Source organism: Xiphophorus couchianus, chromosome 12 (genome assembly GCF_001444195.1).
Source record: "Xiphophorus couchianus chromosome 12, X_couchianus-1.0, whole genome shotgun sequence".
In the NCBI taxonomy this organism is placed as follows: Eukaryota; Metazoa; Chordata; class Actinopteri; order Cyprinodontiformes; family Poeciliidae; genus Xiphophorus; species Xiphophorus couchianus.
The window spans coordinates 28,957,210-28,982,181 of NC_040239.1; the positions used below are offsets into that span (position 1 = coordinate 28,957,210).

The following is a 24,972-nucleotide window of genomic DNA, read 5'->3' on the forward strand; positions in this document are numbered from 1 at the left end:
TTTACTTCAACAAATGCCATGAGTGGGGGATGACTGTGATAGCTGTCAATGATTAAAGCAAGATGACAGCAAAAAATATTTAGAAAAATCTAAGAATAAAATCTAGGCCCAACCTGTGGGACAAATTAAAGTAAATGTTGGCTAAAAATACCACTTGAAAGACCTTTGAAGAGTTTGTGTACGGCTGTCGATACACAGCTGCGGCAAATATATGCAATAAAACCAGCTAACTTGAGTTAAAAATACAGTGTGTAACTTTGACAAAGAATGTTTTTTTTTTTTTTACATATTTGTTAAAAACTGTCACCATGTTGTGAGTTTGCTATGAGACACATAATCTGTGAAAAGATCCATCCATCTCCTCCACCCTGAGCTACTATTAATGTCTGAAGAAATGAACTGCTCCAGAGTCAACCAGACCAAAAACAACCAATCAGAGTCAGCAGGAGGGTGTTAGTGCTGGTAATCAATCTCATGTACTGTTCAATGTGCCTGTGGCAGAAAAACAACGTACTGTTACATGCTAACTAGTAATGACAGAGGGAAACATTACAGCTAACGCCGTTACAAGCGCATTCACAACTAGAATTCACAACTGACTATGTTAAGCCCAGTTCACACTACGCGATTTTCTGCCCTGATGTCCCTCTTACGACAATCTGTGAACGTTCTGCATTCCAAGATTGTCGCTTGCGATAATCATAACCAATCATCCTGCAGTGTGTGGTGTGTTGCTCTTGCTGTGAGGCTGGCTGTACACCACACACTGCACGATCGGCCCGATCGAACGGTTTTGGTCGGCTAGCGTGTGGCTTCTCAGGTTTTGAAAATCGGCCGACAATTCTAAAATCGTGTAGTGTGAACTGGGCGTTAGCTGGAGATTAGCCGAGAGCAAGGTGAGGGGATGATGAAGGGGGATGAGCAGCGGCATACGTAGCATGATTGACAGCGCCAAGACCCGCTTCCCTGCTTTGATTGGTTGTTTCTAGTTAGCACTGAGAGAAGATGGGGGAGCTTGATTTTTTTCCACAGATGATCTGTCTCATACTGTATCATCATGACATAGTGACAGTTTCAACAAATATGAAAGAAATTATTATTTTTAAAAGTTACTGCAGCTTAAATAATAACTACATTACTATGAACAGTAATAATCACATTATTACTAGTGGCAATAGAAACATGTGAGATATCTCAAAATCCCTGAACTGTTCAAAGAAATCAACTTATATTCAATTATTATTATTATGATTATTATTATTATTATTATTATTATTATTATTATTATTATGATTATTATTATTATTATTATTATTATTATTGTTATTATTTACCAGGCTTGCTATATGGCAGGACTCTGGTATCTTACTAAATATATCCTGTCCTACAACTTTAACTTGTAGGAGTGGTATGATAACTTTTTAAACCTTGAGATTAGTACCGGTAACTATCCCACACTGCCCTTGAGCAGCACAGGAGTTTTCTGGTCCAGTGGAGGAAAAATTGCTTGATAAATCTATCAGAGCACAGAATCGTCGACATGTTTTTGTTGGGCTAATGGTTAGGCATCAAAAAAAAAAGAAATTCTAAACGTCAAAGGTATTCATGATTACATTTCTGTTTTGGTCCAGAAAACCTAACAAGTGTGAGCACACCCAACTCTAATTTCAAAATATCATGGTAGAGATTAAGCCATATCAACACGCTTTCTGAATAACCCCCGTGAAAACACCCTATTAGACAGAATACATATCGTGTGCGCACCTAGCGTTACAAAAAATCTGGATCTCTTCCATCTTAATCCGTTCTGTTTGCTCATCACCGCCGCCGACTCTCCCAGCCCATGGAAGAGAACCTGGGGCTGTTGGCACCTCCTGATAAACCTATCAAGCCCGGGCACAGCTGTTGACACTGGTTTGTTCGCAACATGTCTGATGACTTGGGCCTTTGAGATTGCTTTGATTAAGTAAACTTTGAAATCACAAGCTCCTGGGGAAACACATAAATTTAGATGTAAGAACAATATTTTACTAGAAGGATTTTTCCAGCTCTGTTTATACGGCTCTCTTAAGTGAGGAAGATCCCCTGCGGGCGTCGTTTTCATGTGAGCACACGCTTACACACTTATTAAGTGGAAACCGTGCCTCAGCTACTCTTCTTTGCACTTACCTCTCAGTGCACTGTGTGGTCTAACAGTCATGGTGTTGTACTGCGTTTCTCAAACTGTTGTCTGCATGGCAGTAATCAAAAGCAGGGACAGCACTTCGTGTACTTTGGAAAACTACTAATATTAGCACTCTGTCATCAGCAAGTTTCTGTTACATGAGGCCCACCTGAAAGTCAGTAATTGTCCTCTGCTTGACTCTGGATGCTGGCTTTCTTCAGTTCCTGTATATGACCAGTTTGTTTATCGCCACTGATTGGATACTGGTAATTATGGCAGCGGCAGCACATTACTGAAAAACTCTGAAAATGAGAATGACAAAAGGTTCCCAAAAATAAAAATGACAAAAATTCACAACAGGGGCAGTGATTTATGTTTCTGCAGAATGTTCTGTTTGTGTGATGTTTGTGATACACTTCAACTGCTCTGTTTGCTAGATGAGCCTTTGTCACCGGTTCCATCCATCCATCCATCCATCTTCTTCCGCTTATCCGAGGTCGGGTCGTGGGGGTAGCAGCTTCAGGAGGGAGGCCCAGACTTCCCTCTCCCCGGCCACTTCTTCTAGCTCTTCCGGGGGAATCCCGAGGCGTTCCCAGGCCAGCCGAGAGACATAGTCTCTCCAGCGTGTCCTGGGTCTTCCCCGGGGCCTCCTCCCGGTGGGACGTGCCCGGAACACCTCACCAGGGAGGCGTCCAGGAGGCATCCTGACCAGATGCCCGAGCCACCTCAACTGGCTCCTCTCGATGTGAAGGAGCAGCGGCTCTACTCTGAGTCCCTCCCGGATGACTGAGCTTCTCACCCTATCTCTAAGGGAGAGCCCAGCCACCCTACGGAGGAAACCCATTTCGGCCGCTTGTATCCGCGATCTCGTTCTTTCGGTCATGACCCAAAGTTCATGACCATAGATGAGGGTGGGAACGTAGATCGACCGGTAAATCGAGAGCTTTGCTTTTTGGCTTAGCTCTCTCTTCACCACGACGGACCGGTACAACGCCCGCTTAACGGCAGACGCTGCGCCAATCCGCCTGTCGACCTCCCGCTCCCTTCTTCCCCCATTCGTGAACAAGATCCCGAGATACTTAAACTCCTCCACTTGGGGTAGGACACCCCCCCTGACCTGGAGAAGGCACTCTACCCTTTTCCGGCTCAAGACCATGGCCTCGGATGTCAACCGGTTGCCATGGCAAAAGGTGTGCATGTGAAGTGACCCTGACAGGAGAGCAGGGGAACAAAACGGCAGAATCTGAGTGGCTTTGAGTTGTACTTCACCCATTTTTTGGCGTTATTTTCACTTTGCTGTGGCGCACTGCATCCACTGTCATAAACAATATAAACTTGACTAATTGCCCTGCTTCTTCATTCACCTGAAAACATTGGCAATTCTCTCACCTTTAATTACAGCCACATTTAAAAGAAATCGGATAAGAAATAAGAATCCCAGGAACATTTTTTGAGACAAATTCATCCACATTCCTCTTCGGTACACTACGGGTTTGTTCCATTACTGGATCGCAGTGGCATGTTGCACACAGTTGATTGTAACATGCTGAATGATGAACAGGAAAAATGACGGTAATTGTGTGGTGCTGTGCTAAACTGATTTACTTATCCTATCTTGGCAGGTTGGAACTACTCCATCAAACATAGATCATATTGGGGTGTTCCTCAACGTTCTGCTGTTGAGCCACTTATGGAGGAAAGCAAAGGCCTTTTCACGTTGCTTACATGTTGGCAGATACGGCAGTCATCTTGGGACTAACACTAAGGACCATCAGGACCAGCTGCTTGTATGTAATTACATGTGTGTAACTGAGCATGTTTTACACTAATTTTACTCATTGTATGTACAGTCAAAACACAAAAATGCCCATTTGATTAAAGATGCAGGTTAAACATTGATGCCTGTTCTAATGACAAACAGTCCAGGTCTGAAATCCAAAATAACATGTTTTTTTGTTCAGTTGAGACTAACTGGTTTTTGTAAATGACTTGTAACTAGGGCTGCTGGAAACAACTATTTCAGTAATGGAGTGACCTATCAATTATCCTTAAGATTAATCGAGTAATCAAATAAAAAGTGGTCTAGTTCAGTAGTAACTACGTAAGTTACTACGCAAAAGAGAAAATTTTCATAAAAAGCCATTTCAGTACTTTTTTTCAATAAGAAGACATTTTATCGCGCTGCTAATAGCGCTTAGCATTCATCGACAGCTCATTGGCGGAACTGAGAGCACTGCGCAACACAAATAATTATCCAGGCAGAACACAATGCGCTAAATAATGAAATATAATTTAATAAACCCTGAAGGTATGATTTGCAAAAAGACATTTTGATAACAGGGTACTCTAATTAATCGTTACGGCCCTACTGTGAACATCTTTGTTGCAGTAGAAAGTTGCAGATCCTGGAGGAAGTTTATAATTAAATGGTGGAACATGAAAACGCAACAGGCAAAGTCCCTGTCAGGATTCAAACAGAAGACCCTCTTACTGTGAAGATGTATTGATAACTTCATAACACTGCTGGCATCTACTCAGATCAAACAGAATCAAATACTGAAAAATAACAAATTCACTCTGGACAATTTTTAAATTGCAATAAGTTTTAAAGTTTCTACAGTAGAAAGGAGGGTTCTGTAATGCAGAGGCTTGACCTCACCTTCATGTTTTATATCCACGTGATGGTACCGACAGTTAAAAACAGCATAATCGAGGAGAACTTAAATCCCTTCTGACTCTTTTGTTTGGCTTTTCTCTACACATCATGAGGACGAGTTTGTTTTAAACTCAAAAAAAAATAATAATAATTCTGGCTGTGCTCCATATTCTAACAAATGACTATATTAAGAAGATGTTAGGAAACGTGAAACTTGGCAACGCAATAAAAGCAAAGATCTGAGACGGACGGGTGTTTTTAAACGCTGGTGATGTGATTTTAACTCCAACGTTATGCTCAGACGCTTTCTTCCACATGAGCAGCTTGTGGACTTTGGTGAATGTTTATCTTAATTAAAACATCGCCAGAAGCACGTAGCCAACTTTAAATAAACTCTAGTTGTCAAAACATTCACCAGATTCCTAGACTTAATCCCATTTCTAATTTCAACATAAACTGCTCCAATGATGAAACATTAGGGTCCAAACCATTGTTTTTTAAACACATAGCTTTTATGCACCAGGGGATGGGGAGTAATACAAGGATGATCTACTTTTGCACAATCAGCACTGTCATTTTTCTTTACTGGCGTTACCATTTGGCTCCCGTTCACATGGATCTCACACGGTTGCTTCAGTTCACTATTCAACTCAAAAAAGCCTTGAAAAAGTTTCACTGGCAGATAATTTCACTTATAACATGGGAAAATGTCTTCGTTGTCTTGTTTTTAAATTAAACAAACTTTTAGCTTTGTCTTATTTCAAGTGAACTAAGATATTTGCACTAAAAACCAGATAAAAATACTTGGTAAGACTTTGGGTTTTGCAGTGCAAATATGTTTTCTTTTGTTAAGTTGGTCCACAAAAAAAAAAAGGCAGGTATGTTTAATATAACATTCAAGGTTTGTAGCTAATGGTTGTAAATAATCATTTCTGCTGGGTCTTTCAAGAGGAATTTCATGTGGTTTGCTCCATTTTTGCTGGTTCTTTTCAGATTTGCAAAAGTGCATTCAAGTTCATTTACGACTGCGAGAAAAATTAAAGTTCATGATAAAGCAAAGGTGTCTGCTTGTGAGACAAAGTTTTAAGAAGAGTTATTGATCTTACAAGTTTTGAATTTTTCAATAGAAGCAACATATCTGTAAGTTAGTTTCTTCAAAATTATTGCATAAGGGGATTTTTTATCACTCCATTTCATCTTATATAATATTTTGCTAGGATTGTAGCAAAGTCACCAAACAGCACCTAAGTTGAATTCTATTCTATTCTATATCTAGGCCCACTGACTGATTACAAGAACGTAGACACCAGTGATGCTAATTAATAGACACATCTTGATTTAACATGTCTCTTTGGTCCCATTATTTTTCAGAGGTACCATCATTTTTGTCCAGGCCTGTTTCATGAGTTTATTTTTTTTTTAATAATTCTGTTGAAGCATGTTTGAAAAGCAATGTCTGACTTTCATTTGTTCATTTCCATAGAATTTTTATTCATTATCTTTGTCAGATTCAAGTTATTTCTGTGACCATTGTGTGTTTTTTCTTTCATCTCTATGTGTGTATGATGCAGTGTTTATACAGAAGACCATGGCATAACAGAACCTGCTGCTGGAACTAAGGTAATTTGGCTGTAACAAAAAATGTTGAACCTCTAGTTTTCTAAACAGATGTTTTGGGGAAATATTTCACATAAAATTTAGATTTTTTTTTTTCTTATTTGAAATTTCTTAATGTAAATAATTTTGAATATATGACAAAAATACACTAAATGTCAAAACTTTTAAAACTCATTCACCTAATAAATTTGACAGAATATTTTTATTTTATTTTATGTGCTTTATTTTTTCCATACAAACTTGAAGAGAATCTCATCCAGACCAGAACATAGCGCTTTGCTGACCTCTAGTGATGAAAGAACATATGACACCCTTAACAGTCCTGCTTTGCAGAACTCTACCATAAATAGTTAAGCTCCTGGCTAACCATCTCTTAAATGTCTTTTTAATAGATTCACAAACAGGTGTAAAATTATAACCTATGTTGTTATGTTCTTTAAAGATTTTAATACCTAGATAAGTTAGCGAGTGGCACTGTTGCCTTCCAGCAAGAAGGTCCCGGGTTTGATTCCCAGCCTTTCTGCATGGAGTTTGCATGTTCTCCCTGTGCATGCGTGGGTTCTCTCTGGATACTCAGGCTTCCTCCCACAGTCCAAAAATTTGACTGTCAGGTTAATTGGTCTCTCTAAATTCTCACAGATACACACACACACGCCCATGCCCACACACACACACACACACTCCCTAGGTGTGAGTGTGTGTGTGTGTGTGCATGGTTGTGTGTCCTGTCTGTCTCTGTGTTGCCCTGCGACAGACTGGCGACCTGTCCAAGGTGAACCCCGCCTTTCACCCGGAACGTTGGCTGGAGGTAGGCACCGGCACCGCTCTCGACCCCATTAGGGACAAGGGTGTTAGAAGACGGATGGATGGATGAAGTTAGTGAGTTTTACAGATAAATTTCAATAACAGCTGTCACTTATAAGGGTGTTTTTTTTTAATATTAAGTTTCAATCCTGTAATGCTCTGTAAACCTTAACTTAAATAATTAACCTTAGACAAATGAAAATGCTTTGCACTTTTCCTTAGCATTTATTTCTTTGCAATTAATTCTCACTGAATAAAACACTTAATAAAAGACATAACATACAGAAACAGCAGTTAACGCCTCTCGCCCGCTGAGATCCACCCATCCATTACCCAACATGCTGAGATCCCCTGTGAGGTCGTCAGGGCTGTTGGTGACCGTGTGTTGGATAATGGATGGGTGGATGGATGACTGATATACTTAAGGCCAATTTAGAGTATTTTGTTAAATTAAAGACCTTTTGAATCCTTAATTTTAGATTTAAAGCCTTTTCAAGACTTTTAAAGGATTTGTACACATGCCTGTCTTCTGGAACTCAGGAATGAAACGCTCACACGGTATCCCTGCAATAATTTATGTCCTTTGATCATACATTGTAAATGGATTCACATTCTTTGTAAAATGATCCCGTACTACTGTTCCCTTTTGAGGTGAGGGCAGTTCAGTGATATCTGCACATGCAAAGTGGAAAGGTCTGTGTGCCTCTATGGACTGGAGGAGGGTTCTGCTCTGAGGAACAAGTTTTCAAGCTTCACATGTATGGCACAAGGTACAAAACCATTTAATATCTGATGTCACATTTGGTCAAAAGCACATAGATGACGTTTTTCTAAGCATGCAATCAGCACTGTAATGACCTGAAGATGGGTCATAAAGTAAACTAGAAATAAGAGTTGGAAACTGTCACCATGGCTTTTTTCCTTCTGTTATGTCCTGATCCAGGTCTCTCTAAATTCTCCCTAGGTGTGTGTGGGCGTGTGTGTGTGTGCATGGTTGTTTGTCCTGTCTGTCTCTGTGTTGCCCTGCTACAGACTAGCGACCTGTCCAGGGTGTACCCTACCTCTCGCCCGAAACGTTCGCTGGAGATAGGCTCCAGCCCCCCTCCGGACCCCGCTAGGGACAAGGACGTACAGATCAAAATCAATACAAACACGACTTGTTCATTTCTCTGTAACTTTGGCAACTTCTTGGTTCCCTTGCGCTCATTTGTTCTTTAAGTCCATTTTGTAAATGTATTTATTAGTTTGGTCAATAAATACAGATATAATTAGTCTAAAGACAAACCTGAAATTAATTCAAAATGAAAAGCTGTAAAAATACTGATAATTAGTCACACTAATTTTGAAGGTTTTTTAGCAGCTCGAAGTATGTGTGTGTTTATATATATATATATATATATATATATATATATATATATATATATATATATATATATATATATATATATATATATATAAATTACCTCACATATTCTGCCATTCGTGTTAAATGATATTTATATGAACGCAGCAGATAACCTGTGATGTTTGACCTGCCACAAATTAGCATTCTGTGTGAAAGGTGTGTGCAGGTGACATTTCAGTAATGTGAGGAGCAGCAGGCACTTCCTGCCGCCTGGCCCGAGCTGAACTGTCACGGCCAATGGCGGCGCAGCGTGGGCGGAGACAGTCGGCACATTATAGATACTCCAGCGTAGTATCACGGCCAGCAGCAGACGAGTCTCCAACTCAGTCTGCCGCACCTCAGGATCCTCTGGTTCATGGAGTGTACACTTTCCATCCAAGTGCAACAACTGCTGGGGGTCTTCCCGACGCACTACTACGAGGGCTACAGCGTGGAGTTACAGGTACCTTCATTCTGCACCCGCTCGCGCCTGCCTTCTTTTCCCTGACACGAGGGGGGGGATGGAGGGTAAACGAGTGTGAGTTTGAAGATGCTGTCTTGCCGAGGATGAAAGGCACAGATGTTGGTGCTGCATGCTGATTTTGTGAGCATCCCCGGATTGTTGCCGCGCGCGCTTCCTCTAGGAGCCGAAACGAAGCGGCGCGCGGATCTAATGGTGAGGGGCAGTTAAAAAGTAAGCTAACCCTCCCGGTAGGGTCCGGGGGATGCCCCCTTTGAACGGGTTCTCTGCTGCGGACAGGACAGAGGCGGTCTGTGTTCGCCCGCTCTCTTTTAAACCTTCAAGTCAGAATTCCCGCGACAGTCTGTCAAAGTAATGTTAATTTCGCTCCCCGGGGAAAACCCCCATTGCCTTGTCAGAAAAAATAATAATAAAGCAAGAACGTGCGCATCAACTCCCCATCCTGCGCGTGCTTCCCCAGGTTGCTCTGCATGCTGCAGAATGGCCCCACTCTTCTCTGAAGGTGACATTTAAGGCAGAGGGAGAAGGGGAGTGGGCGAACCTTCTGTGTCACGATTTCATTTAAAACCTCAGAATAGACTGAATGGATTACGATGTCAGGCTTATTGAGACATGATGAATGGTGTTTTTCGGTTTTTCTGCTCCACCTGCAGGAGGTCAGAGGGTACTTCTTTTTTTTTTTTGCCTCCAGTGTTCTTTAAACTGATTTAGTTTGAGATAATGTTAAGTTCTCTACAGACAACAGCAGTGTATGTAAATTAAGCCAAACTGGCACATTTCTAACTAATGTATCAGAATGCAGCGATCAAGAGATTTTTTTGGTCAATTTCTGATGGCCAATTTTGTAAAGCTTTGATCTGCCAATTTGGTAGATGACATTATAATGGGATAACAGGATAATGGGTTGGTCAGTAAGTTGTAAGGTCCCACCAAAACTTAGACCAAACCTACGCCCTTGGATAACGTTATGTAAAAATTTCACGGTTTCGCAGTATTACGGTATTATGATTACAGTATGAATGTGTTTCTGGTGCCTTGAAGTTAGAATAGGAGTGGGTGATATGGATAAGTTTTATCACGATATGTTGTGGTACTATTGTGATAGTGGTGATGATAAAAACTATGTATTGCTTCTTTTTATAGCTGGCACATCATGCTCTCTCAAACACAAATGCTACTTTTGAAAAACATTCCCATTTGCAATATGCTTCTTTAGGACCCCAGTCTCATAAAGAAAGGTGGTTTATACTATTAAACTGCACATAGTAACAGCATCTAATCATATTTTCAACTGTATAGATACATATTGCTGCTTTCATTCAGTGGAGAAAGTAATAAAAATAACAAAACTAATAATAAGGGCAGTTTTTTAAGCATCCTTAATTGGAATTTGTCATGATAAGGGTAAGTCAAAATTATTATCAATATAAGAACTATAGCCTGATAAATGATAATATGATAAATACCTATCATTAAGTCAGAAAGGAAAAAACCTACATAGGAATTTTGTAATTGTAGGTTATTGAAAATCTTTTAGAAATGCAAAGCAGTAGTTACACCACTTCAAAGTCTTCAGTATAAATACACAAACTGTATTCTTTGAGGGGTTGAGATACTGCAGCTGCATGTGACTGATGGGATTTAACCTGTACTTTTATATCTGACCAGACAAAATAAAATAAAACAAAACACTTGTACTGCGGCAGAAACAGCATGATGGAGAATTTTAGTGGTTCTGAAACCGTGACCTTTGTGTACCTTGAAACCGATAACTTACTCGTGGTACAAATGGCAAAAGAACAACAAGATAGCCCAAGTGCTTCTGTCATCACCAAAAATGTCTCTCTCTGGTTGTAAAAGACTGGGCACAGTAGGTCAATACTAGAGCTGCACAAATCTGATATTGGAAAAGAACATTCTAGATAGAGTATCTGTGACAATGTGCCTGATTCATAGGGACAGATCTACTCAGTCTAATTGTATGCTTTGTGCTTTGCACGATATGCTTTGCTATTTAATTTACATAATATTTAGACTTACTAATTGCACTAGCTGAACAAATTAACGTTACATTGTTTTTCCTTGTTTGACCAAGCTTGTTTAGTATTGGTGTATTTTAAGTGTGCTGTACTGGTGCAGAGTTATCAAATACATTTGTAATTCAGTACATTTATGTCGGTGTTTAAAATCTCCAACAACAACAGCCAAAAAAAGGTTTTAAGTCAATTCAGTATTCTTTTTCTGTATTGCATTGGTATCAGTCGATACCAAACTTCAGATATCGGTATCGGGAGTGAAAAAGGTTCATCCCTTGTAAATACATAAATAATAGCTAGAGAGAAAGACGCAGCAGATAAAGATTGAAAGATGGAGAGAGACAAACAGATAAAAGATAGTTAAAGAGCGAGACAGAAAGATGGAGAGAGACCGATAAAAAAATATATATTAGGGAGGAGGGATACATAAATACAGTATATAAAAGATGAATAAATAACATTTTCAGTCTTCTTTCTTCCTTGGTAATGTTTTGTCAATAATGTATTCAAGACACGTTCAGCTACTTCTTCAATAACTGTTAGATATATTTTGGCTGTGCTAATGGCAATCAATTCAATTGCACGGCGTGATTGCTGTTCAACTGAATTAAATTGTTCGTCTTTGCTACAGCCATTCCCCCCAGACCAAATCCCCGGGGGAAACACTGCGTTCACAGGGAAAAGTCTGCTCAGTCAGGTCACCTGTCGGTTCCTCCGTGCAGGTCTGTCCGTCGATTCCTCAACGGACAGACCTGTCCGTCGGTTTATTCAGTTTAAAAACCAACAATAGCAGAACAGATAAAGGTCATTAGTTTGCATTTCAGACATATAACATCTGCTAATTTCCATTTGCAGTTGCCGTTTGGATCATTTTTCTCTCTCACAGCAACATTAAAATGTAGAACACGTTTCGTGCGGAGCTCACTCCTCTTTGAAGCTAAATTCAGGCTGTTGTGTTTTTCTTTTAAATGCACAGCTTTCTGCTGCCGGTGTGTGGTAGCAACCCAAACAGTTAAGATGTTATTTTCTTGACTAAACAGCCACTTTTGGGGTGAAATTCAAAAATATATTTTTCTATTGAAATCTGCTACAGTTTGGAAGTGCCACAAAAGACAAAAATGACCTGACCAGGCTATACTGTACTGTAGTTGTTGTTTGGCTTAATCCAGCGCCTCTAGTGGCTGCCAACGGGAAGACTCAATAACTACTTTCTTTCTTACGTTGAAATAAGTGTCTTAAACATGAATACATTAGTTCTATGCAACAGAGAAGAGACAAACAAAAAAGACTACAACCACAAATAAAATGCAGCAAACAAAAAAAGAGATGCAAACAAAAAAATAGCTGAAAACGAAAGTGCTCCAGACCACTTTTAGGAGTCAAACAAAACAGAGCAGTGTCCGAATTTAGGGTCTGCATCCTTTCAAGGGCCTTGAGAAACAGCCCAGTCTAAGGAAGACGGGTCAATCGAAGGCCACGAATATCAACGACTGGAAGAGAGAAGCTGTAGCCTTCAGCTAACTGCCTAGCCTCCACCTCGGCGTTACGTTTCTTGGCAATCGTGACAGCGTGAAGCACAGAGCGGCAAAGGAAAAACACTTTCCACACCGCAGTAGAACTAATATTTTTATGTTTGAGATGTTTGATTTTAAAGTAAGAAAGAAAGTAGTTATTGAGTCTTCCTGTTGACAGCCACTAGAGGCGCTGGATTAAACCAAGCAACTATAGCTTGTATTTACTGCAGTGTTTCTTTCACTCAAATACCGAACATCACTGAACGTTACGCCTGATCAGGTCATTTTTGTCTGTTGTGGCACTTCCAAAGTGTAGCAGGTTTAGGTAGAAAAATATAGTTTTGAATTCCACTCCACTCCTGTGACAAGAGCCTGGGAATAAAATGAGACGATTTTCATCACAGAGCTGTAACAGCAAGAACTGATTTGGTCAGTTTGGCTCGACCATGTAGAGAGAGACCCTTACTATTGTTCTCTCATAAAACAGATGTGTCAAAAACAACATGATGTGTCTAATTTTAACACGTGCCTAATCAACTCACACGATGTGTTATTTATGACACAACTAATGTTTTAACACAACTATTGTGTCACTCAAATCAACGCAAATGTGCATCATTTTGACAAACATAAAATTAATTTTCATAGATTACGTTAAATAAAAATTGACACTTTCATTTGAGGACATTAGAGGTACTTTTATTATAAAAAAGTACAATACATGAATAAAGCTGATGCAGCTTCAATATATACCTCAAACGTTAAAAAGTTTAAATAGAAATTCAAATCACCAACTCAAGCTAACAAAATACCAGTTTTTCTGAGGTAATTCAACACAAAAACCTTTATATAAATAAAACAACATACCTGTATAATATTTGTTGCAACATTCAGTAAAGATAATGAAAATTGCACTCCAATTGCAATATCTATTTACAACACAGCACAGTCATAAACCAAGGTGCAATATTTTGTATCTTGGTCCCGCAAGATACACAATACACAATACGTGATGCATGGAGATACATGATACAAAACAAATGCAATATATCTATGGTGCCGAAACTTCCCAGAACATCTAAAGCAGGGGTGTCCAAACTACGGCCCATGGTCCATTTTTAATTGGCCCGCAAAAAACTTTATAAATAGAGTAGAACATGGCCCACACTTCAACTTTTGCTTGAGTGTATTACATTTCTTAGTTTTAACACAAGGGGGAGCTACTGTTGATCACGGCAGTTGCTCCACCAAAAAGGACAATCACAGAAGACATTTACCTCAAGTTACTAAACATGGCACAACCAAAGAAGCGAAAGGTAGAAAGTGAGTGCAGAAAATTTCAGAAACAGTGGGAGAGTGAATAAAGCTGCTTATCCACAGGCCAACCTTTCTGCTAAAAAAGGGAAATATGTGTCTGATTACATGTCTCGAAACGGAATTCAGACAGCGCTTCCAGTAGTTCCTGTCATTGAAAAAGAAATCAAGCTGTTCGCGACTCCTTTCTTGGTGGATCCCGAAGAAGTGGAAGAGAATCTGCAATTAGAACTCATCAAAATCCAGCGCGATGATTCTCTGAAGAATCAACATCAGCAGCTTTCCCTCCCCGAGTTCTACCTGGGCTTGGAAAACGACAAGTTTCCTCTGACGAGACGCCACGGGAAAAAAAATGATCAGACTATTTGGCTCAACATACATATGTGAGCAAGCATTTTCGCTGTTAATATATATATATTGAAGTTGTTAAAGAGATGTTAGTTTCTAGAGCTAATCTCAGGTGTCTCAACCTGAGATTTTTCAGTGACCCAACACTAACTACATTATGTGTTAAAACCTGTGATTTCATACTCCCTGGTGATCTGTGGTGCTTTCTTCATGAGAAGTGATTTTAAAGGCTGACTGTCCTCTACCCTATTAGTGTGGGCTGTAGAGGATAAATAGTTATTGCTGCAGTAGGTTCAATATCATCACAATAATCTTAAAGAACCTAAAAACTGTGGAGAAAAAGTGAATGAAGATTATGATTAAACTATTAAACTTTTCAACCAGTAAAATTACAAATAAATGGCAGTGACACTGATTCCCTCTGTAAATGAGCTACTTTAAAAATAATCAATGCTGATTTTAAATCAACATGAGAATCAACGTGTTTTTTTTTTTTTTGATTCGGCTCTTCGAGAGACTCTTCCACCAGTGGCCCTGCAGTTGATAGGAATACATGGAAACTATCTAAGTCCTTAATTTCCACATTGGCTTCAACATCAATGTACTCTGAAAAATCATAATTATGCTTCAATAGCCTGCCCAGGAAACAGCCAGAATGCTGATTTGACCATTTGTAAATGGTCAAATCTGTTCAGTGAGATTCTTGGTAATTGAAACATTAATCATTTTTTTTGGAAGTCTCTTTTTCATTTTGAAAGGTTGTTACAAGGACTCTGACAGATTCTTGATTGTCAAAGGAGAACTGAGAACAGAAATACACAAAACAGAAAGGAAAAACATCCAAACATTTGCGGAAAATGACACTTTACAATTCCTCTCGAAAGCGTCATGAATTCACAAAGTCACAGAACTGTTAACGTCCAGTTTACAGAAAAAAGTGTGTTTAAGACAATAAAATCTCCCAAGTTTACTTTAAAGCTAAATCATTTAATAATATCTACCCTTAATTAATTTAAAATTAATTAAAAATACATACACAAAATAAGTGCATAAATATTCACCCCATTTTATCTTGACATAAATATTTTTTTTGTCAAGAGTCAAGTTATTTTGATCATGATTGATTTGTAAATGGTCAAACACCAGAAGGGTTGAATAGTTTTTTAAGACACAATATAATAACAATAGAGCTTTGGAACGTGACGTCACTGCGCTAGGCGTAGGGAGATGAGCGCCATCTTCAGGGGCCATAAACATAACCAACAAAAACAACTGTCTCACAGATATTTTGAACCTAAGTTACTTAAAATTATTTAGCAATGGTACGAACTTGCTGCATTATTGGATGTAATGTCCGATGACACGACCGAAATGGTAAAAAGATGGAAAATGGATTTTCGTTTCACTGTTTTCTGCCTGTAAACAACCTGAGGAGGCTAAGCTGTCAGGGCTAACGAAAAGCAGACGAATGTCCTGGATATCAGCGGTGAGACGTCCTGATTTTGCGTTCTCCAACATCCCAAGATATCTACAAGTTTGCTCCAGACATGTCCATTCTGGTGAGTGTCTAAATTCGCTTTGTTGGTGTTGTCATAATGTTTTGCTATGATTTTGTCCCAGTCTACTCATGTTCAGTTATGTTGAGTTCATTTAAGTGGGTCCACCTTGTTTAGGTCGAGCTTATATTTTTTTATGTAGCATAGTCCAAGTTTTGTCAGTGAACATCGAGGTTATTCCATTATTGTGAAGTAAACTATTTTACTAGTGTTGTCAAATTTACAGTATTAATACCGATATGTGTTCTGATATTTCCTCTTCAAGGCAAACCGTTGTATGAAATGGATCAGCTCAATCCAGACTGAATCTGGGTCACTGCGAGGTAAACGCCACAACATCGGACCGACATGCGCGTCAATTAAAGAGGCGATACAGCAAAACCATGATGGATCAACAAGTTACAGAGACTGTTTTCATGATTTACCCCAGAAGAGGTAAATAATGAAAACACAGCAGCGGAGGCTATAGAAGAGGAGCAAGTTGGAGAGGCTGAGGAGGAAACCCCAGGATAGGAGCTCAGCAAAGCTGCTCACTCTGAAGAGGAACATGAACCATTTGTGTTGAATTATGTGATCAGTTGGAAGTGGCTGTTTTCTCTCATTTCATAATTTAATGTGGTAAAACATTCATGAAAAGTTTGATTCAAGCTCTTCAAGTTGCATGTAAACAGGTGATGAAATGAATCACATTTTAAGTAAAAATTTGATATTTAAAATGTTTCAGGTAATAAACATACATGTAATGAAAGATTATATTTTTAAACAAACATTTTATGTGATTAAAAGTAAACAATTATATAATCAGACATTTTGCAGTAAACATTTCATGTAAACAATCAAACCAGATGAAAGAGCCCAACTTTAAATATTTAATGTGTAATTAAACATTTCAGAGTAAACGATAAAGGTAAATGTTATGAACTAGATCTCACTTTAAGGAAATATTTGTTGTATTTAACATCATTCAGGTAAGAAGTGAACATATAATGAAATAGATCCTGTCCTAGAATTTTATGTAATTGAACATTACAGGTAACAAATGTGGTGATCATCTGATGTTCAGTTTATGAAATTTAAAAAAAATATTTTTTAAATATACAATTAGTTAAAAAATAAAAAAGGGGTCAAAATGTAATAAAGATGCGTGTGCCTCATCTATACAGTCTAGAAAAACAATTTCACACTGATTTTGAGTTAACGGGGCAACGATTTGGAAGCTATTGAAGAAAACATATTATTTAATATTAAAATTATTTATAATATTGAATATGATTTAAAATTTTAATAGAGGATAGTGTACCTTGTGTAATGGCATGCATTGCCACTTTTTGTATCAGTTGGTCACAAGGCATTTATTTACAGGAGTGTTTGGTTCGGAAATTGACGGTCCCTATGTGAACCTCCAAGCGCTTGAGGAGGGAGCGGTAGAGAACAGCTGGCCGGAATTAGCGTTCATAAATCAAATCAACCTTGAGCTAAATGCTCCTTACTCCACGGAGCGTGGATATCCAATATCCAACCTGTAAATAACTTCACTGCAATCGGTAACACAATGAAAACGCCGGAATAAAGTTTGTTTTGGTCTGTGGCCTTTAAAGACGGCGCCAAGCAACTGCGTGAGACGTAAACGTTATACGCAGTGACGGTGGTTCCAAAGCTCAATAGCTAAAAGTTGCTTCACTAGAGAATGTCGCATGTTTTCACATCGGTGGACAGTTTTATGTGACACTGACTTGTGCTTAGATACTTTCACTTTCTATCAACACTCAGCAGGAAAGTTTGAGGCAAACAAAATACCAAATAAACAGCCTTTGGGGGGGAAAAAAAAGCTTCTTCATCGACTCGTTCCTTCATTGTCTTGGATTTTTTTGAAACCTGAAGTCATCCGTCTCTATTTCTGAAATCCTCCAAACGCGGGGCTAAGCGCTTTCACTGGGTTGTCTCTAATTTGGAACGCCTATAAATAAGTCTTTAAAGCCCAGCACTTCTATGTCATCAATAATTGTTTGCTTTTGTTGTGTTGAAGTCGCCCTTCATTGTTGTTGCTTGCATTTTCTTATTGCTGCACTTGTTTCAGTCTCTTCCTCTCGTACGGAGTCGGCTGTGACAGGTCTTTGGGTTTATATAAATAGCGCAGTCTGTGACAAAGGGCTCCAGTAATTTTACTTGAGCATATTTTATTTTCAAAGAGCCCACAGTTTGCGCTAAATATAACATTTAAACAAAGCAGGAGCTTTGTTGGGCTCATGAAAGGTCGTTGAGTCTGTCACAGCAGCAGAATGTCAAATACTCTTCAGAAATACCAAACTTGTCTCAGATCTGCTAAACTAAAGTATCACGGCTCCAAAATGAGAGCTATATTCTCACTGACAGCGGTGTGGGGAAAAAAAAGAAGTAAAGGCGGCTTTGGATCACAATAGAGTCAACCCTGCGGCTGGTAAATCATCCCAACTGAATGACCCATATTTTATTAGCGATGGGAGGGTGGGCATTTTTTACATTGTTTACCAATTATTGTGGAAAAAATCTCTGATCATAATAAGGATCTTTGATTTATTGTTGTCTTGCCAAATTTCAGTGTTTGATGGTAAATAAAAATACAAAATTGACAGCGTTGTTATCTTCAACAACGCTGTTGCTATTTTCTCCACTGCTAGTTTCACAAACGCATACATCGGTAAATTCGGCAAATATGATTTAATGCAGTTACTTAGTGCAGCAGTGATATAAATCACACTTCTCTAAGTAGGTGCTGTCTTAAAGAAGCCTGTTGTAAATGGAGATGTTTTTTAAGAACAATATTTGTGTTTGTGGTGCTAAGATTAACGTGCCATTTAGTCACAGCCATACAGTTTACCTCAAAAAAACAAGTAATAAATGCTTGTATAATCATAACGTTTATTGATATCACAGTATCTCCACAAAAGTCCATATTGCCCACCCCTGTTTTTGCATTGACAAAATAATTTTTCTGTAGTGGATAGGGCACCAAAAATGGCTCCACCCCACGGGCCAACATCCTTGTAAATCGGGCCCTGGTCAGTACTTTTCAAATAGAGGCATGGCGGAGTGTGTGGAGGTGTGAGAAGCAGAACTTTATTATTTTCCTTATTCATACTTGACTGCTAAACAAGCCTCCGGCCACTAGGGGGCAGCAGAGTTCAAATTAATCAACAGACAAGCTAGTAGAAGCAGCAGCCTACACAGGCACAGAGCTGAGAGGGATGAAGTTTGTGACAGTGCACAGAAAAATGTCTTTGTGAGTACTGTCTGTTCATGGTTTTAAATGACAACAGCTTTTCATTATTACTTTAATTTGTTATTTAAAAAATAAATTAACAATACACTTGTGAAAGGATGTGCTCCGATGGAACCCTCTGTGTGAGTGAGAAGAGTAGCACAACGCGCTCCTGCTCCTCCATGATTGTGAAGCATAGAGCTGGTAGCATCGTGGGATGGAAATGCGTCTCTTCCAGGAAACGTTTTTCACAATTTGAGAATATGGATGGAGCTAACTGCACAATCCTTTAAGAAAACAGACTGGGATCAATGTTCACTTTCTGGTGGGAGAAAAGCCGGGAACATTCACCCAAAGCTGCAACTGAAGAGTCTGGATCAGACCAATGGGCCACATCTGGGCCGCTAATGACCAATGGACCATGAGTTTGGAGTAAAAGAGCAAATTCCTTTACTTTGTTATAGGTGCATGAAATACAACGACACAGCTTTTATTTTGAAGGCCACTACTGTATTTCCTTCATAACATCACTGGTGCGGTTTTGTGCCTCAGGAAATGTGTTGAACGGCTTTCAGAAAATTAGCTCTTTGCACTTAGAAATGTCAGCAAACATAAAATTAAAAAAACATTGACGCAGAATTCAAAGGTTTAATAAGACATGGAGTTCTAAATATATCTTTGCTGAAATCGACCACAAAGCTCTGTGCTTACTGTGTGAAGAACATTGAGCGGTGCTCAAGGATTTCAGTTTCAACTTTCTAAGAATTTTGCAAGATATTGTGAACCACTTCAGCTTGTCACTGAAATCTGATTAGCTCTGACAAAAAAAGGCACAGTCGCAAATGTGCGTTACTCTCTGTGCTCCGTAACAAGGTTTAGATTTATGTGTTAAGTGTGGCCTAATCAAAGCTCACGCCGAGGCCTGGTGGAGAATCTGTAAAAAACAGTGGATGTGAACAGCTGGTGTGGACGTACCTGAAAAGACATGCAGCTGTTACTGTAATGAAAAACAGTTTGAAGTATTTAAGTCTTAGCTGGATGTCAATGCACAGATTTCTGTTTGAGAATATAAAAATATATATGTATATATTGCTCTGCAATACCAAATCCTAACTTAATAAATTAAAGTTTGTAATAAATTGTGACATTTTTTCCCCTTTTTACTATTTCCTTTAACTGTGCCCCGGCTTAAGCGTGATTAAACTAAGTTGAAGTAGAAGTTTGTAGAATGAAAGTGTGAATTTGTTTCGTCAGCAGATGTGTAGATGCAGGTCAAGTCACACTCCATGTGAACGGGCCATTTAGCGTCTAACGCATGGTAACTGCTCAGTGCTCTGACCTCGGGGCATGTCATTCCAGCTCTACTTGCCGCGGCCTACGCAAAGCTCAGACCAGGACAACGGGGGTGTAAAGTGCAATCTCTCTGTTGTGTTATTGAGCTGCCACACTCACCCGGTTTGCTTAATTTCCCCCCCGGGGAGCAATATTTGACTGACTCTCCGGCCCCAGAGCACCAGCTGCACAAAATGCTGATAATGATAGACGTCAGAGGTACGGTGAGCCGTACGGGTCACAGAGAGCACATCCGAGGTCACACAGCTGCTCCCATCTGTCTACGCCGTCTGCAACTTCAACGTTCTCCATCGCATGTCAGCGGCTAATCTTGTTTAAAAGGGAGACGTTCCATTGTTGAGCTCTGAAATGAATTTGTTCATATTTTCTTAAGTTCCAGCACTTACACATGAGAAACTACTCACCAGCAGTGACAGTCTGATGCACACCAGGTCGGGTCAGGTGTTTCTAACAGTAATCCAGATGTTATAGTCAGGATATTACTGGACAATTTTCTTATTTTCTTTAGTGATCTGGACCAATTTCAGGTGTTTCACTAAGGACTAGACCTGTCGCAATAAATAATGAATCAATTAATGGCATCATAAATTTAAAAAGATCTCAATAATTTCCATTTGCATGATTTATATTTCTTCTCTTTTCCCTCTAGATTTGCAATCAGGTTAAGAAAGTAAATATTGGGCAGGCTGGTGTGAGTCCAGCTTGTCTGCATGGGCACCGGTCCAGCTTGGAGGCTCAACTGTCTCCCTGATGAATTGCAGCTGACCTTTCACTGTAACATCTGCTGGGCAGTGGCCGCTGCAACCTCCCTCTCATCTCTACTCCCTGCGGTTCCAGCAGCCTCTGCTCGTTTGTCGTCATTGTCGCAGATGGATGTTAAACAAGTTAGCCTTCTGCCAATTCCAGCATCAAATCAAGGTGGGCTTCAGCGTCAGCGTCCCCCGCCCCCCACCCCGCCCCCCACCCCGCCTTCCATTAGCCACGTGTTGTTTCTCCTTCGAGCGGCGACATGACTTCTGTAATGACCTCATGGCGCTTCGCTGAGATTGCCTGACTTTATTTCTGCTGACAACAGCTGCTCTGATCACATATTGATGATCAGATTGTGCAACCCACCCCTCTGTGGGCTTGTGATTGTGATTGCTTCCCCTTATCCGATTACACTCAGTGAAAATGAATATTTTTTTTATTTCAGAGAGAGTCAGCCTTTTGTAATTATAACGGTGGTTTTGAAACAGAAATCCATTAGCTTAATGAATTGATCGCCAAGGAGAGGGATGTGTTAATTTACTGAGCAGAATCTGGTCTTTAGAGCGTTGTACTTCCCACTTATTTGAACTCACACTGCATATTCTGTGATAGTATTGATAGAACCACACAATCCTGGACACCCTCTGCTGTTGGACGTTATTAAAGGGGCGGTAGTATGTGTTTTCCAAGCACATAGTGTCATTTTATAGCACATTCAACTAACTACGTTAAGTTCAGTTGTTATAAAACTACTGTATATATCAAAGTGTTTCTTATGGTATATTATATGTATGTATTGAAAGAAATTTGACCACAACTTAACGCCTTAAAATTGGCTTTTGTCTCTTTAAGAAGCTCCAAGTTATTCCTATTCTCCACCTTGATCACATCATCACATCACTGCTCCTCCATGATGCCGTTTACAGCTGTTTTTGGGAGCGTTGGACTGAGAAGAAGTTTGTTTGATCAGTATCAAACGCTTCAATGTTAAGTTCAGCAGATGTGCAGTTCCACCAGGTGTTTGTAAATTGCTGCTGCTAGTCTGGAGGAGCTGAGTGGGGGAATCACGGGGGTTTGGAGCTCGCCTGGAGACCGCAGCTTCAAAGCGGAGCATTGGATCAATAGGCGGCACATTCTGTGAGCAAGCATAGAACGGTTGCCACGGAAGATTAAAGGATTTCTCAGACATGCATGAAAAAATCAAGAGAACACTAGGTATGTTTTTGATGAGGGAATAACATTATAACATGATGTAGAGCTAAAAGAATAGTAAATTTTCATCATATGTGTCTTTGTTTTTATGTCGACCAATTTGCTGAATGTTAGGCTAATACTAGGTAACATATTATCAGTGTTTTGATATTACTTGTTGACTCGTCGTTTGCAGACAAACTGAACAGAAAACATTGTTCTGCTGATTGACATTCTTTGCTTTATTTGAATGTTATCCTAGTAAAGGTATGAAAATTGAATCAGTTCAAAACCTAGTAAATAAACCTAAGATTTACAGGGCAAATATGCTGCTTTAAGACCTTAGATTAGCTGTGGAAAATAAATTGAGAGAAGAGTGTTGTTGTTGTTGTTTATATGCTGCTGCGGATTTTGCCTCTGATGCCATGGAGTTTCGGGTGATTAATCATTCATTTTGAGCATCTGTGTGCCCGTGCAAAAGCAGGCAGCAGGTCCGCTGCTGGCATGAGCTGACTAGGCTTTTTAAGACTCTAATTTGTGCGGTTTGTCTACTGAGAGTAAAAGAGGAAACTACACCACTATCAGCTGATTGCCTGATTGAAGAGAAAAACAGCATTACTGATTTAGATATTTATTTCTTCTTTTTGAGCGATGGCTCTGTTGCAGCCTGTGTTTCTGAAAGGCTTTAGTCCGGTCCTGTCAGTTTGGTTGTTTCCTCTGAGCTACAGGACACTCAGAACATGCAGCACCAACTGAGGAACAGACTGCTGCTGTACGTTAATGCTGAGTCTCATGCCTTGAAAAGTATACAAGCCTTTGGATGTTTTTCCCTTTTTATTGCACTTACAAACCAGTCGTGATCAACAAAATTTGTTTTTTGACCAAAATAGTTAGAGTTCATGTCGATGTCAACTTGAAAATTTACTTCTACCATTAGCATAGATAGGCTAATTCTAGCATTGGATGTAAACTTATATTAATCATTCACTGGTTACCATTTGTGAAATGATACTAACCAAATGCGAGTTGGTTTCTATGGTAACATTTTACCAGAAGAAAATCTTTGGGAACCATTCGGGGGGGGCAGTAGAAAATCTTTGGGAACCACTACTTTAAGCTAAGAAACTGTTGAACTTTCAAGGTCTTTATCAGTAGGTTTGTTGCTTTTAGCTGCACACCTGAAACAACAACACACTTCCTTAAACACACACACACACTTGCATCACATTCCAACGACTTGGCATGTGCAGATGCTGACCTGCCCACGGTATCAGCATATGACCAAGTGGACTGCGGTGCGTGCCAAAGTCCAGCCTATTGTCTGGGGCGTGCGTGCCCAAGAAGATAAATATGTAATGTACTCTGATTACTTTGTTCTTTCTGTGGTGTTCATTCATACTGCATGAAGGAGTCCAGCGCTGTACAACTCTATATGTCGTCAAAAATCAATTAGACTTCGGCTTGTGAAAACTAAAACTGACTCCAGCTCCTTTTCTTGGGCTGGAAACAAAAGAACTGGGTGACAGAAAAAGTTAACAACCCTCAGTTGCAAAACAAATTGCAAATATTTTCCTCATTGTCCTGTAGGGGATTTGGCAAAAAGTGAGATAATCCAGACCCTTTGTGTAACTTAATAGAACAGTCATACTTTACATTAGAAAGACCAAAGGGTCACGAAACTCATCATGGGCTTTACATGCCTGCAATGGCATGTTGATATATCATCACAACCAAAGTTTAAGTTTTGGGATTTTCTTTTTTAATTTTATATCAGAATAATTCTGCATATGATGACTTGCTCTTGGTTTTGACACTTTGTAATATTCCTTATGACCTACAGCTTGTAAAATGAGCATTGAATATGTCAACAGTTTCCTCAGTTTTAATATGTCCTACAGGACCCAATGATTCACACGACATGTCAACAACAACTCCACAGATACGAAGAATTCAAAGCAAATTAGTTCACTAATGTAGTTATTGATACAGAAGTGGAATGGAACAGGGAATAAGTATTGAACATACCAAAGAAAATGTAGTAAAGACTTTGTGGAAACTGCTTTATTTGTAAGAAAATTATCAAAGAGAAACTAGTGAGATGTAATTTTGACCCATTCTTCCAAGCTGTCTTCAGATCTACAAAGGTTCTGGGGTTTCATTCTATGCACTCTGAAAACCAATTAAGAGTTTCTTTGCTGTTAACTATTATCTTGCTTGGATTTCCACATTTGTTTCAACTTCAGACTCTCGTGAAGAAAGTACATCTCCCCCTTCATCCTTCCTCCAGGTTTATTCGGCTTCCATTTTTCCTCCAAACATGATGTGTCCAATGACACCCAAAGAGTCCTGATTTGGGATTGGCTTACCAAATTGTATGTTCCCAACATTTAGACAGGATAGTCCAAAATGTTTGCAGTCAACTTTAAGTAAGGCTCAATGTGCTTTTTCTTCAGCAGTGGAGTCTGGTGCAGGAAAGCCATTGCTACTGAGCTTGTTTGAATGGGAAAAACTGTTTGGTATTTCCATATCTTTTTGGTCCTCAACTGTATTGATCATTGTCATGACT

General features: G+C 39.4%; 1 protein-coding gene and 1 long non-coding RNA gene across 3 annotated transcripts in view; both read left to right on the forward strand.

Moving 5' to 3' along the window:
* Positions 1 to 3,791: 3,791 nt before the first annotated feature.
* Positions 3,792 to 8,405, forward strand: LOC114154326 (uncharacterized). The gene is made up of 2 exons (XR_003597551.1): positions 3,792 to 6,440; positions 7,893 to 8,405. It is a non-coding gene; the product is annotated as an uncharacterized LOC114154326 (long non-coding RNA).
* A 321-nt stretch (positions 8,406 to 8,726) lies between these two features.
* Positions 8,727 to 24,972, forward strand: part of zmat4a (zinc finger, matrin-type 4a) — an 82,007-nt gene continuing 65,761 nt past the window's right edge. For both annotated transcript variants that reach the window (XR_003597549.1, XM_028033321.1), the window contains exon 1: positions 8,727 to 9,088. Coding sequence is in view for 1 of the 2 variants with exons in the window: in XM_028033321.1 (XP_027889122.1) it covers positions 9,002 to 9,088 (87 nt within the window). In the remaining variant the exon portion in view is untranslated. The remainder of the gene's footprint in view (positions 9,089 to 24,972) is intronic.